We start from the raw sequence: 15,407 nt of genomic DNA, 5'->3' as shown, positions 1-15,407 counted from the left end.
GAACACAGGCTCTTCTGGTTGGGGACTGCGTGTATCCACATATGTGTGGTGGCAGCAAAAAGTAGAGCTTGTCACTTGGGGCATTAATATGCTTTAAGCAGAAACTGATTTTTTTGTTTTGTTTTGTTTATAGTTTTTGACGTGTTTCTGTTTTGGTCTGACTAGGAGGAGCCTGATCTGGTTAGTGCAATTTATGGCCGAGGGATAGCCTATGGAAAGAAGGGACTACATGTGAGTATGGAATAGCTCCGCTTGCCCTAGTGCCTACATGACCTGACCCGGACCAGGGCTCCGACAGAACCACTCCCTGTTCATTGAGCTCTGATGGACATGCGGTGGTGTCACACCGGTTCCCAGATGAGAAAATGGCAGGAGAGAATGTACTCAAGATCACATGGCTAGGAAGGGTAGGGTGGGACTGGGAATCTCTGGCCAGGGCTTCTGGAAGTCAGTCTCACCACACCTTCTACTCCAAGAGGACAGCCTTTGCCAGCCTAAACTTTATTTGGTGATGAGCTAGACATAGACCAAGGAAAGCATGAAACCTTGACTGAATTCCTAAGAAATATTCATTGGTAAAAGTGGAGTCTAGGTATCCACAGGGCAGTAAGACTTAGACTTTTAGTTTTTTTCACAACTTTTAAAGGTTGAATAAAATAACAAAAGGGGGTTTTTTTGTAAAATTTATTTTTATTTGTTATCGTATATTATACTTTCTCCAGATAAGTATATTGTTGTAGTCCCCTTATTTCTCTGGGGAATGTAGAGAGAAGGTTATAATAGATCTATTTTATTTTTTAAAATATTTTATTTATTTACTTGAGAGAGAGAGAGCACAAATGGGTGGAGGGGCAGAGGGAGAAGCAGACTCCCCATTGAGCAGGGAACCCGATGCTGGGCTTGATCCCGGGACCCTGGGTTCATGACTTGAGCTGAAGGCAGACACTCAACTGACTGAGCCACCCAGGTCCCCCAGTAAAATAAATATATTTTAACTCAATAAAGGCACCGTGGTATAAAAATGAAGATTTTCCTGAGATTATATAGTAAATAATGAAATAGCTTAAGATTCGGATTTCCATATTGTCAGTCTAGAACATTATACATGAACTTTTCTGTTGTCTTATTGTATATTAGAAATATTCAAATGAAATGATGATTGAGGGAGAAAAATCACTTTTGTGTCTTTGCCATTTTAAAAAATTGTACTATTCGGGTGCTGTCCTATTGGAGAAATTTTATATATTATTTGTATACTTCTAAGACAGAGGACTGAGAATGAGCTCAGATTTGGGGATGACAGAGGTGTTAGGAAGGAAACAGTGTTACGCGAGAGCATCAGTAAATGACTGAAGTTGCCTTAGTAAAGTTCAGAGATAAGCTTCTTCCTAATTCTCATCTCTAATTTTATATCTCAACATGAAATTTGCTTATATCTTTAATGTGTTTTTAATGTAAAAGTAACATGCTCATATTTTTAATATAAGAATAACCCGCAAATTTGAAAGAGAACTTACTTAGACTTGCTAAGGTGTAGGTGTGTGGGCGTAGGGGTTTCGACTAACACTGACTCGGCCCCTTGCTGTCCCCACATTGCCACTGGTCAGCATCATTCTGCATGCTGGTGTCCATCCACATCCTCATCCCTCGAAATTCATTGATTTAATATTTAAATAGGTTAAATTTAGAAAATGTCCTACCATGGAACTGGTCACATGTAGCCAGGTCTAATGGGCTGTTGATGGGCAGGTAGACTTGAGTGAGTTAAATAATTATAATATAACTTATTTAAACCAGAAGATCTTTTGTACAGACACGAAGTTCATATTTACTTCTCAATACATAGTTATATCATTACTAAATTATTAGTTTTTTCAGAAGAACTATTCAACCTGGTTTTGTGTAACAGTGTATCTTATACTGAGCTAATGCCTTTTCAAGGACATTAAGAATGCTGAGCTTGCTCTGTTCGAACTGAGCCGAGTAATTACCTTGGAACCAGATCGTCCAGAGGTATTTGAACAGCGAGCAGAAGTGAGTGTGGTTTTCTTTTTCCCTCTGTCATTATTGGACTGGTTGAATCTGAGATTTTTTTTTCCCCTATTATCTTATTACTTGTAAATTTTAAAGCTCCCTGATACCTATTGCGTTTTCCTCTGTAGGTACCGAATGCCTTTAAACATGGTTGAAATTACTAGAAAACTATGGGCTGAGTGATACTCCCGATTTAACATTTAATAGTAATATTTAGTATAAAAATATGTGGTTATGACATGTACTACTGTCAGTGTTCATTGAAAAATATATCACATATCATGTTTATTATAAATATATATGACATACTTGAGCAAAACTCTATGACATGATCAAAATGAAATTTATAACCATTAGAAGTGTGCACATAGTGTGTGCGTGCGCATGTGCGTGTGTGTGCGTGCGTGTGCGCATGTGCGTGTGTGTGTACGCTTATATGGAATTCTTGTGAGACGTACTTATCTACATAGAGACGTAGATCAGGTGAGGGTGACCGCAACCAGTTCTTGAAGGAACTTAGTACTTGAGGTGGAAACAGAGGTAACGTGGTGAAAATACCAGGTAGTACTTGTGACAGGAGACACTTGGAGGAGGTGCTTCTTTAGGCACAGAAAGGCGTGTCTGGGGGCTCTGGGGGAGGCTGGCAGGGGCAGGTGTGGGAGTGTCTGCGGAGGCCTCGCAGAACAGGTGCCGCTAGAGCCAGTCAGAGGCCGCGGCTTTGGGGACAAGGTGGAGAATGGTGTGCGGAGACGCATTACTTTTAATGTTTTTAAATGAAACATGTTCATTTTACCGTTTGTGTAATATAGTAGTAAACTACCCAGATTTCATTTTACTGTTCATTCAACTGTATTAAATGCTTTCGAATTTGTTAATATAGTCAATCTGGAGAAAACTTAACTTTTAATCATCTGACATAATGGGATTTCATAGTTCAACTATAGGTAGATGACTTTTTCCCCCCTTTTTGGGGGAAGAAAACTTAGAAGTAAAGAAAACATTAAATGTGTTAGTAATTTAAAAACTGGGTGTGTCGTGTTTGTATTCTCAAAATGATAGTCTCTATAGTTCATCTTCTTAAAGTGAATTTTATGTTTTATTGGGAATTTGGGTTTCTGAATAAAAATCTTTCTCAATTAATAATATAATTCATTATCGCTTGTCTATTTTGGATTACAACCATAAGGGTTAAGTGATTGTTACTGCACGAGAACCTTGTTGGTGTTTATGGTGAGCATTTGGTGGCCAGTTTGGTGATATCTGCTCAGGCGAGGGGGTGCTGATGCTTTTTCCCTCCATTACTCTGATGTTATGTTAAAATGTTATGTTAAAGCAAAAACTTAAGTGTACATAGAAAGAAGACTTATTTAGCAGCTTTAGAAGATTTGTGTATCTAGTAAAAAGCTAATTGTGTACCCAAAAATGATATCGGTAATCCAAAAAGTAATTTTCAATGATCTTAAATATATATAGTAATATTCCCCTTTTCTGGCATTATTGGGCAGTAATATCAATACAAAGTGATTTTTCCAGCTTATTATGGCATATCATTTATATATGTTAGAAATTATTTAATGAGATATTTTTCTCTTTCATACTTGCTGAAATAGTCTATATTTAATGAACATAATTTAACCTTTTTTAGTTACTCAGGTCATTATTATGCATGTTGATTATTGTGCTGGGGTATGATAATTCAATTATGTACCTAGGGGTTAATAAACCAGGTAGGGATGTTCTTCCTTCCAAAATATAACCCCAGACCGCTACGCTTTTTGAATTCTCAAGTATATATTCCTTAATTCATTTCTTTCCTTTTTCTGAACCGTCATTCTTGCCACTGGTGATGTGCCCACCCGAATCCTCTCTCTTTTGCTGTTGTTAAGTTCCTGCAGAGTAGGAAACCACATAGTAGGACCTAATGGAAATGACCTATGTCATGAGAACAAAATTAACCCTAATTTCAGGACATTGGCTCAGGGTGAAATGCTTGAGCTTGATTGCATGCGTACTGATACCCATTTTGGATTTTCTTATGTCTTTTTGGTGTACTTTTGCATTCTGAACTCTCTTCTGTGTTGTTATTGTCACCTGCATAAGCTCATTGCTGGATCACGAGGGCTTCCCAGACAAGCTTGCAGGCATATGTTCTTCTGCTCTGTAGATTGCGACCGATGAGCTGAGAGTTAACGCGAAGGGGCTCATGAGACACCTGGAATCTTAGACATTGTCAGCCAGCACTTACTACCACAGAGGACATAGCTAAAGGCCATGGAGGACTCTAATCTGTGTCCAACAATTTCTCTGTTTTTAATGGTTCAAAGTTATCTTTCAGATTAACTTTGAAATGCTAAATTTTGTTTTGAAAGAGGTTGAGGGAAAAAATGGTCCCATTTCAAGAAAAGCAACATCTGTTGTAACCCAGAATGTGAAACCGTGACAAAGCGATTGATGTGCTTATAGTGCATCAGCCTCCCCCTTGGCTAGACAAAGACCCACGGTGCCTCAGCCTGTTGACTTTGAACCTTGCTATGTAGTATGTGGGGTCAGGGATCCTGTCCGCTAAGAAAGCAATCTTGTGAATGGAGTGTGGTGAAGTGGAATTGAAAAGTCAAAAACGTTGGCAGTTTTGGGGTTGATCACTGGAAGATTTCTCCCTTAATCACATTTTTGGGTTTATAGATTCTGTCCCCTCTGGGACGAATTAATGAAGCAGTGAATGATCTCACCAAAGCTATCCAGCTTCAGCCCTCAGCACGGCTGTACAGACACCGGGGGACCCTGTACTTCATATCGGAGGTGGGTTGGTTTTGCCTGGACACATTCCCTTTTGTGATGATAAAGAGTTCACTTTTCCATTTACTTCGGAAAGTCACTATTTGACAGATTTGGGTTTGGGGCTGTATGATATTGTGTTTGTGATACAAGACAGTTAAAAAAGCACTTTCTTTAGCTGAAATTGAACCCGGTAGAAAAATGTTAAGTATCAAGAGCACATTTTCTTGCTTGAGCTGTCAGCAGTAACGAGTTCTAGACTCAGGGGACAAACAGAAAGAGAGGGAGAGAAGAGGAATTTGGTTCATTGACTATACTTCAGCTTTTTCTGCAAATGTCAGCATAGGGAAACGGATGTGTGTGTTATCGACGTGATTATTAAACTGAAAGGCACAGTTTGAATTTCCTTGGGTATCACACTCAAGAGCCATAACCAGAACCAGCGTGGCTTCCCAGACTGTAGCTTCTCTATGTAAGTGACCCAGATCTGGCAAGGTTGTCTTGTATCATCGTAATGATATTTATGGTTGCCACAGTTATTTTTGTGGGTTTACATAATTTTAGTAACAATTTTCTGTTGCCAAACAAAATAGGTTTGAAACAATCTCAGCATAACACATTTTAAGGTTGACCTATGGCATACTTATTTTACAGGTATTCAGTGTAATAAGACGCTAGTACCAGAAAATAATTTGTAAAATTTCTCTAACAGATTATAACCTTAATACTATTTTTTACAAGTAATCTTTCTGTGGTCGAGACAGTCTATTTAAATTAAACCTTTGGGGGTTTTCCCCATCAATTTCCTAAGCAAATCAACTATTTCAACAAACAGGATGAGAATTCAGCTGATATTTATGAATATGAAATGTTCCCTTTAAAGCCAAAAAAGGCATGGAATGAATTGGGTTTTTTTTTTATCTCTACCAGTCAGAAGTAAGAAATGTCCGAATGTCTAATGAATACTACTTTATTTCCCCCCCCGCTCTCCTTTTTGTAGGACTATGCAACAGCCCACGAAGACTTTCAGCAGTCCTTAGAACTGAACAAAAACCAGCCTATAGCTATGCTATACAAAGGTCTAACTTTCTTTCACAGAGGACTTTTGAAGGTGAAAGTGTTGTGTACTGTGTATACAGTATCATGATTCTGCTTTTCTATCCCGAGGGGGAGGACCTTCGTGGGGTTTTGTTTGGCGTGTTTTAAAATGACATCTCACGTGTCCATCTAATCGGTTTATTTTAGGAAGGGTTGGAGTCAACATACTCATTGAGCTCCTACTATGTGGGAGGTACTTGGAGGGAGGTGCTGGCGGAGAAAGGATAAAGGGTTAGTGAGAGGGAGAAAGAATTCTTCACACTTGACACTGAGAAAGGATACAGTTTATAAAGTTTTCTTCCACATATAATTTATCATATGGTAAACACACTAAAAAAAGGTAATATGAACAAAGTGCTTTGGCAACAGAGATGAGAAAGATTCACTTAAACTGCAGGGTTAGAGAAGGTTCCAGAGAACAAGTGGACCTTGTCCTGGGCCTTGCAGGTAGAGTGGATTGGGGGCAGTAAGCTACTTCAGGCAGAGAGGAAAAGCATGAGTGCTGGCATAGAACATGGAGATATAACCAGTTTGAGGGGTAGCAAATAGTTGGGTTTGAGCGTAAAGGAGATGAGTTGGCAGGTGTGCCGAGGGCAGGCCCCGAAATGTCTAGGGTGCTATGCTGAGCATCTTGACTTTAATTTGTAGGCCTAGAGGAGCTGCAAAATCTAGATTTGGGGGAAAGTATGTCACTGGGACCAAATCTGCCATTTAGGAAGTGGATTTTGACATACCAGTGGCTGGGGAGGGCAGAGGGACATGGGGAGACATTGGCAGCATCCCCAGCTTAGAGCTGGAGACCTGATCGGGCCCCTGGGGGCTGCAGGAGCAGTTCTGGAGACAGCTTTCCGACAGGCAGGATGCTGCTGCCGCTTGGAGACTGCTGTTAGCAGGGAAGGAGTTGAAGGAAACAGGAAAGGTGTCATCTAAGCCGACTGACATGTGGGGTGGCAATGTCACCTCCAGCCTTTCTCTGCCTCCTGCCCTTGGTCCGGCCCTGAGTGTGCTGAGGACCTGTTGTGCAGCAGCCGTACCTTGGGGCAGACACCCAGCTGGGAGCTTAGAGTGGAGCTCTGGTCCTCACGGTGGCGTCCTCGGTGCCCACGGCCAGCACAAGGTTGGAGCTCTAGAGCGGGACCCATCCCCATCTGATTGAAAACGGGCTGGCCTGAGAGTCGGCCTCTGTAGGCGAAAAACACTTCACGCTGAGTAGGAGGTCAAGAGAGTCTTCCAGATAGGTTGTTCTTCACCTGAGCTTTGAAAGCTGTGAAGAATTTCCATAGTGCATGGCAGGGAAGGGTGAAAGGAAAGAGCGTGCATTTTATTGTGGAAAGTAGTTCCGAGCGTCGTGCACATACTCTTGGAGGATAGGGACAGTTCACCTTCAAAAAGGCCTATGTTGTAAATCCTCAGCGTTATGGGCAGCGCCTGTCATGTAGGAGGCGCTCAATAAGTGCTAGGGGAGTAAATGAATTTCAAGGACAAGGCATTGGATTTGGAGTTGGAAGGCCTTGGCTTGAGCTTCCCCTCTGAATCCTGCGAACTCTACCATCGGCCAAGTGACTTAAGCTCTTCAGCCACTCCTTCTCCATCTGTCGCGTGGAGACGATTCTGCTCCCCAGCCTCTCAAAGGGGTTGTGAGGATTCAATAAAATAATGTGTGTGAAGGAGCTGTGAGCACAGATCAGGTCTCAGTTATTACAGATTTTGTTACATTTCATTTAATCTCAGTTTCGTGGACTCTAAAAAGATAACTGCCATCCACTAAAACCCAAACCAGAGGGAACTGAACATTTCCTTCCTACTGTCCTTCCTGCAAGTTTGTGAAGGGTGGTTCGCACGGAGACTCTTCCTGTCTTCCCTGGGGTTCAGACCAGCAGCTGTAGGCATGGAGGGCAGGTATTTAAAATGCGCTTTGAGCAGCTGCCAGATGGGCTTTTCCAGCTTATTTTGTATCTGCCCCCTGTTCCTCTTACCTTCTCTCAGTTGCCTTAAATTAAAAAATTCAAAATCACAATGCTATATTCGAAGTCTACGCCTTAAATATCTCATGGAGGAGAACGATTCGAAATGCAAAAAACAAAACAAAACAAAAACCCAACAATCAGTACTGAGAGGTTAAAAAATGTTTTTAAAGTAAGCAAATGCGAACAGAGGATTTCGCCGTGGCCTCTAAAGCCGGGTTTAGGAACGTGGACAGGGAGGGCTCTTTGTGTTACTTTGAAATGAGAATTTTTCAGAAAAAAGCTGTAACAGAGACACTAACTACACATTGGACAAGGGCTGAGAGTCAGTTTGGTTTATTACAAATCCATGTGATGAGAACCTAGACAAAGTACTTTCGTTCCACAAGCAGTAGAAGCCCCTCAGTGAACCAGTCTTGCCAAAGTATTTGGTGCTTTCTCCTCCTCACTGTGCTCACAAACACAGCATCAACGTGTGTAATAGATGGGAACTTTTTCTTTGCATTTTTATAGATCTGCTGTCCGAGGAGGTCAGAGTGTGTACGTATTGTCTCATTCATCCCAACGGCATCCCCATGAAGTTTAAAAGGAGCCGAGGGTGTCCCAGTTACACAGATTGGAAAACTGAGTCAGTGGTGACATGCCTTCATTAAATTAATGAACTTAGTTTAGATATCTTTATTTCTCTTGTTAACTGTAGAGACAACATATTAAATGGACCAATGAACTGGAGCTATCTTTATATCCTAAAGCTGGTCTCTTCAGGTCAAAAGCAATTTAGAAATTAATTAAGTGGGTGGTGTGCTTATTTACTTTATGATGTAATACATTAGAAATTATTTAGGCAATATTACGTGACAAATGTCGCAGCCGTCCAATCTGGTAGATATAGCAGACATTTTGGATTTCCCTAGCAAAAACTTTTATCTGTGATGTAAGGATATTTCAAAAATTGTATATCCGAGCACATATTTTTTGATCAGCCTTCACTTTGAGAGTTCCCTGAGACCGTTCTCTTTGTTGTAATAAATGAGGGAAGCGCAGGGATGGCCACCCACCACTAGCCAGGATGATGGTGGCGTCAAGGTGGCGATGCTCCCACTCACAGTGCGGACAAACTCACAGCCAGTTTGTGTGCTTAGAGATTGATTCGTTCAAACATAGTGTCTTTGTTCCCAGTGGCTTCAGATCTTGATTCTGCTATGTCCCCTCTTTGGCAGAATGAGGTAGAGAGCTGTGCAGTGATTAGACAGGAACCCCGAAACCAAAGACTCTTAAAAGCTGAAGAGAAATCAGACTTTGAAGAACTGTGGCGTCCCAGCATGCTGTAAGTGCAGTGGGCAGCAGATGTCTCCCGGGCATCTCCCCTAGACGTCCACAAACACCCCAGACTCACCACGCCCCGGCTGGACTCCTGACCTCCTTCCACCCCCGCCCCGCCCCACAGCTGTCCCCCCTACTTCCTGACGTTGGTTCACGCTCTCACCTTCTACCCAGGTTCTTCAGCTTTGAAGCTTTCTCCCCTCCCTTCTCCCTCATCCCCCGTATCCATGGCCAGCAGATTCTTCATTGGCCTTTAAGAATACCTCCTAAGTTTGACCCTCCTTTTCCGTCCTCAGAGACACTGTCTCAGTTTGAGTTTCCATTATCTCTTGCCTAGACCTCTGTAGCCACCTCCTCGTTGGGCTCTGCTCTCTCCCCTGTCCAGCCCGTCTGCTCTGTTGTGGCTCGTGGCAGTCATCTCTAAAGAGTTTTGTGAGGTCCTGCACCTACTCACAGCCCCCAGTCCTCACTGCTGGCAGGGTGACACCCCGACTGTGGAGCGTGGCAGAGGCCCTCCCCACCACAGCCCCAGCTCCGCACACCAGCTTGGTCCACATCTTTTCCTTCACCCCCACTCTCATCCATGCACCTGCACTCCTGATGTCCCGCCTTCCCCACCGCTGCTGAGCACCCTCCGCTGCGCACCAGCGTTCCCCCTGTCCACGATGCCCTCTTCCCTTGCCAAACTCCTTGTTCTCCCAGAACCAGCTCAGTTGCCACTTCCTCCGTGAAGCCTCTCCTGCTGTCCCAGGCTCAGTTAGTTCTTCCTTTCTCTTTATTCCCCAAGACTTTTACTTGTATCTCTGTCGTAGCTCTTAGTTTGTATTCTAATAACCTGGTTAAGTAATTGGCTTTCTAACTAGACTGAGTTCTTCCAGGACAGAGAGAATGACTTGTTCATCTTTGTGTCCCCTGCCCCTCACACTGCCCCTGGCACATAGTAGGCGCTCAATATATGTTTGTTGAATTAAAAATACAGTTGTAATACTCCCAAAAGATCAAGACTATGCCAGGGCCAGAAGTCTTCATCATTTCTGAAGTGTTACAATTTATCCCTTCTCATCCTGCTCCCAAACCGAACACATTCAGTGGGACTCCTTAAAGAGTAGGTGGTTGTCCCCATTGTTGCTTTAGAAGAGTTTGAAAGCCAGCCCCTCTGACCCTGCTGCCCCCTACAGAGAAAGTCAAGAAGCAGGGAATGGATGATTTTTTGAAAGAATTAGGATTATGTGCCTACAAATCATTAAATATTTATTGAGTGCCTACCATGTGCAAGGCATTTGACATCTTTAGTCGTTTTTGCTATGAGTTACCTAATTAGGTGTGAAATACACAGACATTTTAGTCTTTCTCATTAAAGCTATTAGAGATCATGATATTTGTAGCCACTAACTTAAGTAAGACATGGCTTTTCCTTGGGAAATATGTGAAATGTCTTCATCATTTTTTATTACAGTAAATAGTCAAGTCATAATGGAAAGTACATTGAATACAGTTTAAGACTAGGGTGTTCATTGTGAAGCAGAATAGTGCATTTTTTTGAACAGTTTCCAGAGGATTCCACAGCAGCCAGGTGCGCTGTGAGTTCCCTAAGTGCTCCTCCCTAGAGCACAGCACCTGTGCCCACTTCTCCACTGGCTGCAGACCCATATTTTGTGGACAGAAGCTATGCCCCAAATGCCCCAACCTCAGAGTTTCTGTTTTATTTTGTTTCACTGTTTCTTTTTCCTATAGATCATGGGAATCCTTATGATATTCAGTCTGGGAGCCCTGTTGCTTTTTTTATGACAATGTCACATTGGGCTTGCTTTTTTGTCTTCTTTTGTTGGTTCAGTTTAAGGGCTGCTAGTTATGATCATTTAAGATTATACTTCACACAGCTAGTAAGCTGACTTTTATTCCACAAGGCCTTTATTAATTAAAGAAATGATGTTGACATGAAGGTGATATTGTTAGTAATCAAAGCCCTAATGAAATAGGTAGTGAGCAGCTGTTTTCCGGTTCTGAAAGGGAGAAACTTACGACTCTGTTATTGTTCATAACAGTGCCTTGTTTACTGTTACACTTAAATCCTCCTGACTCATAGTTTGTCATACTCTCTACCTCTCTTTTTTTGAAGGCCTCATATTAAAAAAAAAATCACTCTGAGACCATGTGTAATGTATTTTTTAAGCCCTTTAAGTGATTTAAGTGAAACTCGACTTTAACAGTTATGCAAATGACGTAATTTTTTATATACTTCTTTCAGGAAGCTATTGAATCCTTCAAAGAAGCCTTAAAGCAGAAAGTTGATTTTATTGATGCATATAAAAGTCTGGGACAGGCCTATAGGTAAGAAAAGCAATAGTAGTCCGGGTAGGAGGGAGGTGTACGGTGGGGAGACAAGAGAGCCTCACATAGTAGTGATATTTTAAAAGAAATTGCATTTCTTAACCAAAAAAGATTGTCATTCTAAGTCACATAAGCATTTATAAGCTTGTTGAGAGCTTCTCTGGAATATAGAAAGGACCATGTGTCAGAGAACATCATGATATCCATTATTACCTCTTTAAACAGCTTTGCTTCATATGTATTGGTCTAGAAGATGTTAGTTTTTCAAGGGTTATTGTTTCGAATAATGGCATTTTATGCTGTTGAGTCCTGTATGCTGCTGCTTTTCTAGACAGTGAGTAAGGTTAATTCCCACATCACTATGATCTTTGAAGATTCCTAGATTAAAGGGATGGAAAATTATGCTGCATTCCTATCATCAGTATGATTGATTACGATCTAGTTACGATGCATCTCTCTCAGGAGTGAGACGTTGTGCCTGGAGCCTGGCGTCCTAACTCCATGCATTACCCTGACCAGTAGTAGAGCTACTCAGACTTTATGGTTTTCAAAAATTTTTACACACTGACCTGAAAAGGAGATTGCAATGGCGTGAAAGAAAGGGCTCAGGATTCAGGAGTCAAGAGATTTGGTTCTAGTTCTAGACTGCCAGTTTTATACTTGCGTGTCCTTAACTTCCCTGAGCATCGGGGTTCTCACTTGCAAGGTTCTGTAAAAGTTAGCAAAGACACAGTGACAGAGATCCCCTTCAAAACTCTGTTGGCCCCTCCCTCGGGAAGGATTGAATTCAATTATTTATCTGATGGCGGTAGTTGGAGAAGCTCTCTTACACCGACTTGAAGAAAGTGTCTTTGGATTCGTTTTGGGTTTAACTGATGACATTTATCCTTGCTGTCGCACAGAATTGTTGGGGACGTGCATTGAAAACAGATTTGAAAGCCCCCAGAGTAATTAGTAAAGTGCTGTAGAAACGTAAGCAAGTGTTATATTATTTAAGGATATTCATTATTTACAGAAAATTTGACACATGGGACATTTTGAAGGTGCTTTTATTATTTGTAAAAATGTAATATATAAAAGAAGGCTGGTAATAATCATTTCCATCCTGAAATGGAATTCTAAAACATACTTTAAAAAAATTTTTTAAATTATGATTTACCAGCTTTTTAGTGACGTAACTTCTGTGACAGAAAAAATACAATTTTAAGCCTTTGAATTTGATTCAGAATGATGAACCCATGTATGATCGTAACCTACCTTTTCCCCAAGGAAGAAGCATGGTTTTATCTAAATATTAAAATTCACACACAGTTTTTTAGGGGTTGGAGCTCATGAATTGGGGAAAAGGATTTCAATAAGCACTTGCCTTTGGAAATCAATAAATTCATTTTCCCCAAAGAATTTCAAGGCTTTGTGGTTATCCTATAATCTGGTAGAATTTAGGAAAAGTAAGTGGGATGTAGCTGAGTTTCAAAATGGTAGAGTAGAGAAGGGAGCATCCGCATCAAGGTATCTGAATCACATATGGGACTGTAATCCTGAGGCTAACTTATTGTGTGTGTTCACTGCAATGATCTGCACTGTGCTCATCACTGTGGTTAAATACCTAGAGAACTGGGCAATTTCGAAGCTGCCACCGAGAGCTTTCAGAAGGCACTGTTACTCAACCAAAATCACGTGCAGACCCTGCAGCTCCGGGGAATGATGCTTTATCACCATGGCAGCCTGCAGGAAGCCCTGAAGAACTTCAAGGTGGGCATCCATGAGTGAGGATCACTCTAGCAGCTCTCGGATTGTTCTTCAATGACACTGAATGGGATGAATAGGGAGGAGGGCCAAGAGCAGTGTTTACACCTTAACAAAAAGAAAGAGGAAAAAACCATTGCCATGTCCTATAGACTAATTTACAGAGCATGTGTTTGGTCTGATTTAGCCTGCAGGGAAAACTTTTCTAACTCCAGACCGAAGAATAAAGCACTTGAAAGTCATACTCGACTGTACTCATACTAACACAGCATTTTCTCCTTCCGCGCATCAGCGGTGTCTGCAGCTCGAGCCCTATAACGAGGTGTGCCAGTACATGAAAGGACTCAGCCACGTGGCCATGGGACAGTTCTATGAAGGAATAAAAGCACAGACTAAAGTCATGCTAAATGATCCTCTCCCGGGCCAGAAGGCTAGCCCAGAGTATCTGAAAGTGAAATATCTCCGCGGTAAGTCACAAAATGGCTCAGTCATTGAATTTTAACGCTCAGAGCTGCAGAAATCATATTGCTGGTCCCTCTTATGTTTCGTAGGAGACAGCTGAGTCTCGAGGACACGAGGTAGCTTGCACACAGCCCCTCCCTTGGTTAGCAACAGTACCTGCACTGGAGAGGGCTCCTGTCTTCTATTTTTTTTTAAAATATTTTTTATAAGATTTTATTTTTCAGAGAGAGAGAGAGAACAAGCATAAGCAGGGGGAGCAGCAGGCAGAGGGAGAAGCAGACTCCCCACTGAGCAGGGAGTCCGATGTGGGATGTGGAACTCAGTCCCAGGACCCTGGGATCATGACCTGAGCCGAAGGCAGACGCTTGACCTACTGAGCCACCCAGGCATGCCTGGGCTCCTGTCTTCTAAAGACCGGTCCGGTACTTTGTCTGCCACTGCCTACATTTTTTTCTTTTTAAAGTGAAAAAATTTTTACTTCAGTCAGAAAAACCAATTTTGAGCTGAAAGTGATAGTCCTCTGGCTATCGATGTGTCTCATCACATCTTGTCCAGAGACATAGGAGTGAAAGGAAAGTAACATTTTCTGAGGTTTTTACTGTTAAATATAAACTTAGTATCTTTGATCTGTCATTCCTTCATATCACAATTCGTGATCACATACTTTGGAGACATTCAGTTGGGATGAGGAAGAAGGCCAGTCTTTAAGCTAGCTCTCTTTTGTTTGTCAGAGTCTCACATTTTCTCTATCATACATAACAGTATTTGGGTTTGTTTTTTGTTTTTGTTTTTTGTTTTGTTTCAAATGGATCCTTTAATTGAAGTACAATTAACATTCGGTGTTATATTTGTTTCAGGCACACTATATAATGATTCAACAATTTTGTACATTCTCAGTGCTCATCATGATAATATTTTTGTTGTTGACACAGAGCACAGATGTTTACTTCCCCTTCTGCTCTTTCATTTGTCATCATTAACTCTCTCATACCAGTACTGTCCAACTGTAAAAAAAATTACAAGCCCTGGAGTTGTAAATTTCTAGTAGCCACGTGAGAAAAGTAAAATTAAACAGGTGGAATTAATCTTTTTTTTTATTTTAATTTTTTTTATTATATTATGTTAGTCACCATACAGTACATCCCTGGTTTCTGATGTAAAGTTCGATGATTCATTAGTTGCGTATAACACCCAGTGCACCATGCAATACGTGCCCTCCTTACTACCCATCACCGGTCTATCCCATTCCCCCACCCCCCTCCCCTCTGAGGTCCTCAGTTTGTTTCTCAGAGTCCATAGTCTCTTATGCTTCATTCCCCCTTCTGATTACCCCCCTTTCTTTATCCCTTTCTTCCCCTACCGATCATCCTAGTTCTTATGTTCCATAGATGAGAGAAATCATATAATTGTCTTTCTCTGCTTGACTTATTTCACTTGGCATTATCTCCTCCAGTGCCGTCCATATTGTAGCAAATGTTGAGAACTCGTTCTTTCTGATAGCTGAGTAATATTCCATTGTATATATGGACCATAAAGGTGGAATTAATCTTAATAATACATTTCATTTGATTCAGTATATACATACTATTAGTTCAACATATAATTAATATGAAAACACTATTCATTAATATCATTAGATATTTTACATTACTTTTTTTTTTTTACATTACTTTT

General features: G+C 41.3%; 1 protein-coding gene across 19 annotated transcripts in view; it reads left to right on the top strand.

Annotated features, from left to right (window-relative positions):
* Nucleotides 1-15,407, top strand: part of LOC113259039 (tetratricopeptide repeat protein 13) — an 84,032-nt gene that overhangs the window by 33,583 nt on the left and 35,042 nt on the right. For 7 of the 19 annotated variants that reach the window (XM_057307642.1, XM_057307641.1, XM_057307645.1 and 4 more), the window contains 7 exons: nt 166-231; nt 1,942-2,034; nt 4,717-4,833; nt 5,810-5,920; nt 11,443-11,525; nt 13,136-13,277; nt 13,564-13,738. In XM_057307642.1, the coding sequence (XP_057163625.1) occupies nt 166-231; nt 1,942-2,034; nt 4,717-4,833; nt 5,810-5,920; nt 11,443-11,525; nt 13,136-13,277; nt 13,564-13,738 (787 nt within the window). The remainder of the gene's footprint in view (nt 1-165; nt 232-1,941; nt 2,035-4,716; nt 4,834-5,809; nt 5,921-11,442; nt 11,526-13,135; nt 13,278-13,563; nt 13,739-15,407) is intronic. The other 12 variants (XM_057307646.1, XM_057307648.1, XM_044386073.3 and 9 more) reach the window with 4 other exon arrangements.

Source organism: Ursus arctos, unplaced genomic scaffold (assembly GCF_023065955.2).
Source record: "Ursus arctos isolate Adak ecotype North America unplaced genomic scaffold, UrsArc2.0 scaffold_53, whole genome shotgun sequence".
Classification (NCBI taxonomy): Eukaryota; Metazoa; Chordata; class Mammalia; order Carnivora; family Ursidae; genus Ursus; species Ursus arctos.
This window is presented reverse-complemented; position numbering and strand designations above follow the sequence as displayed.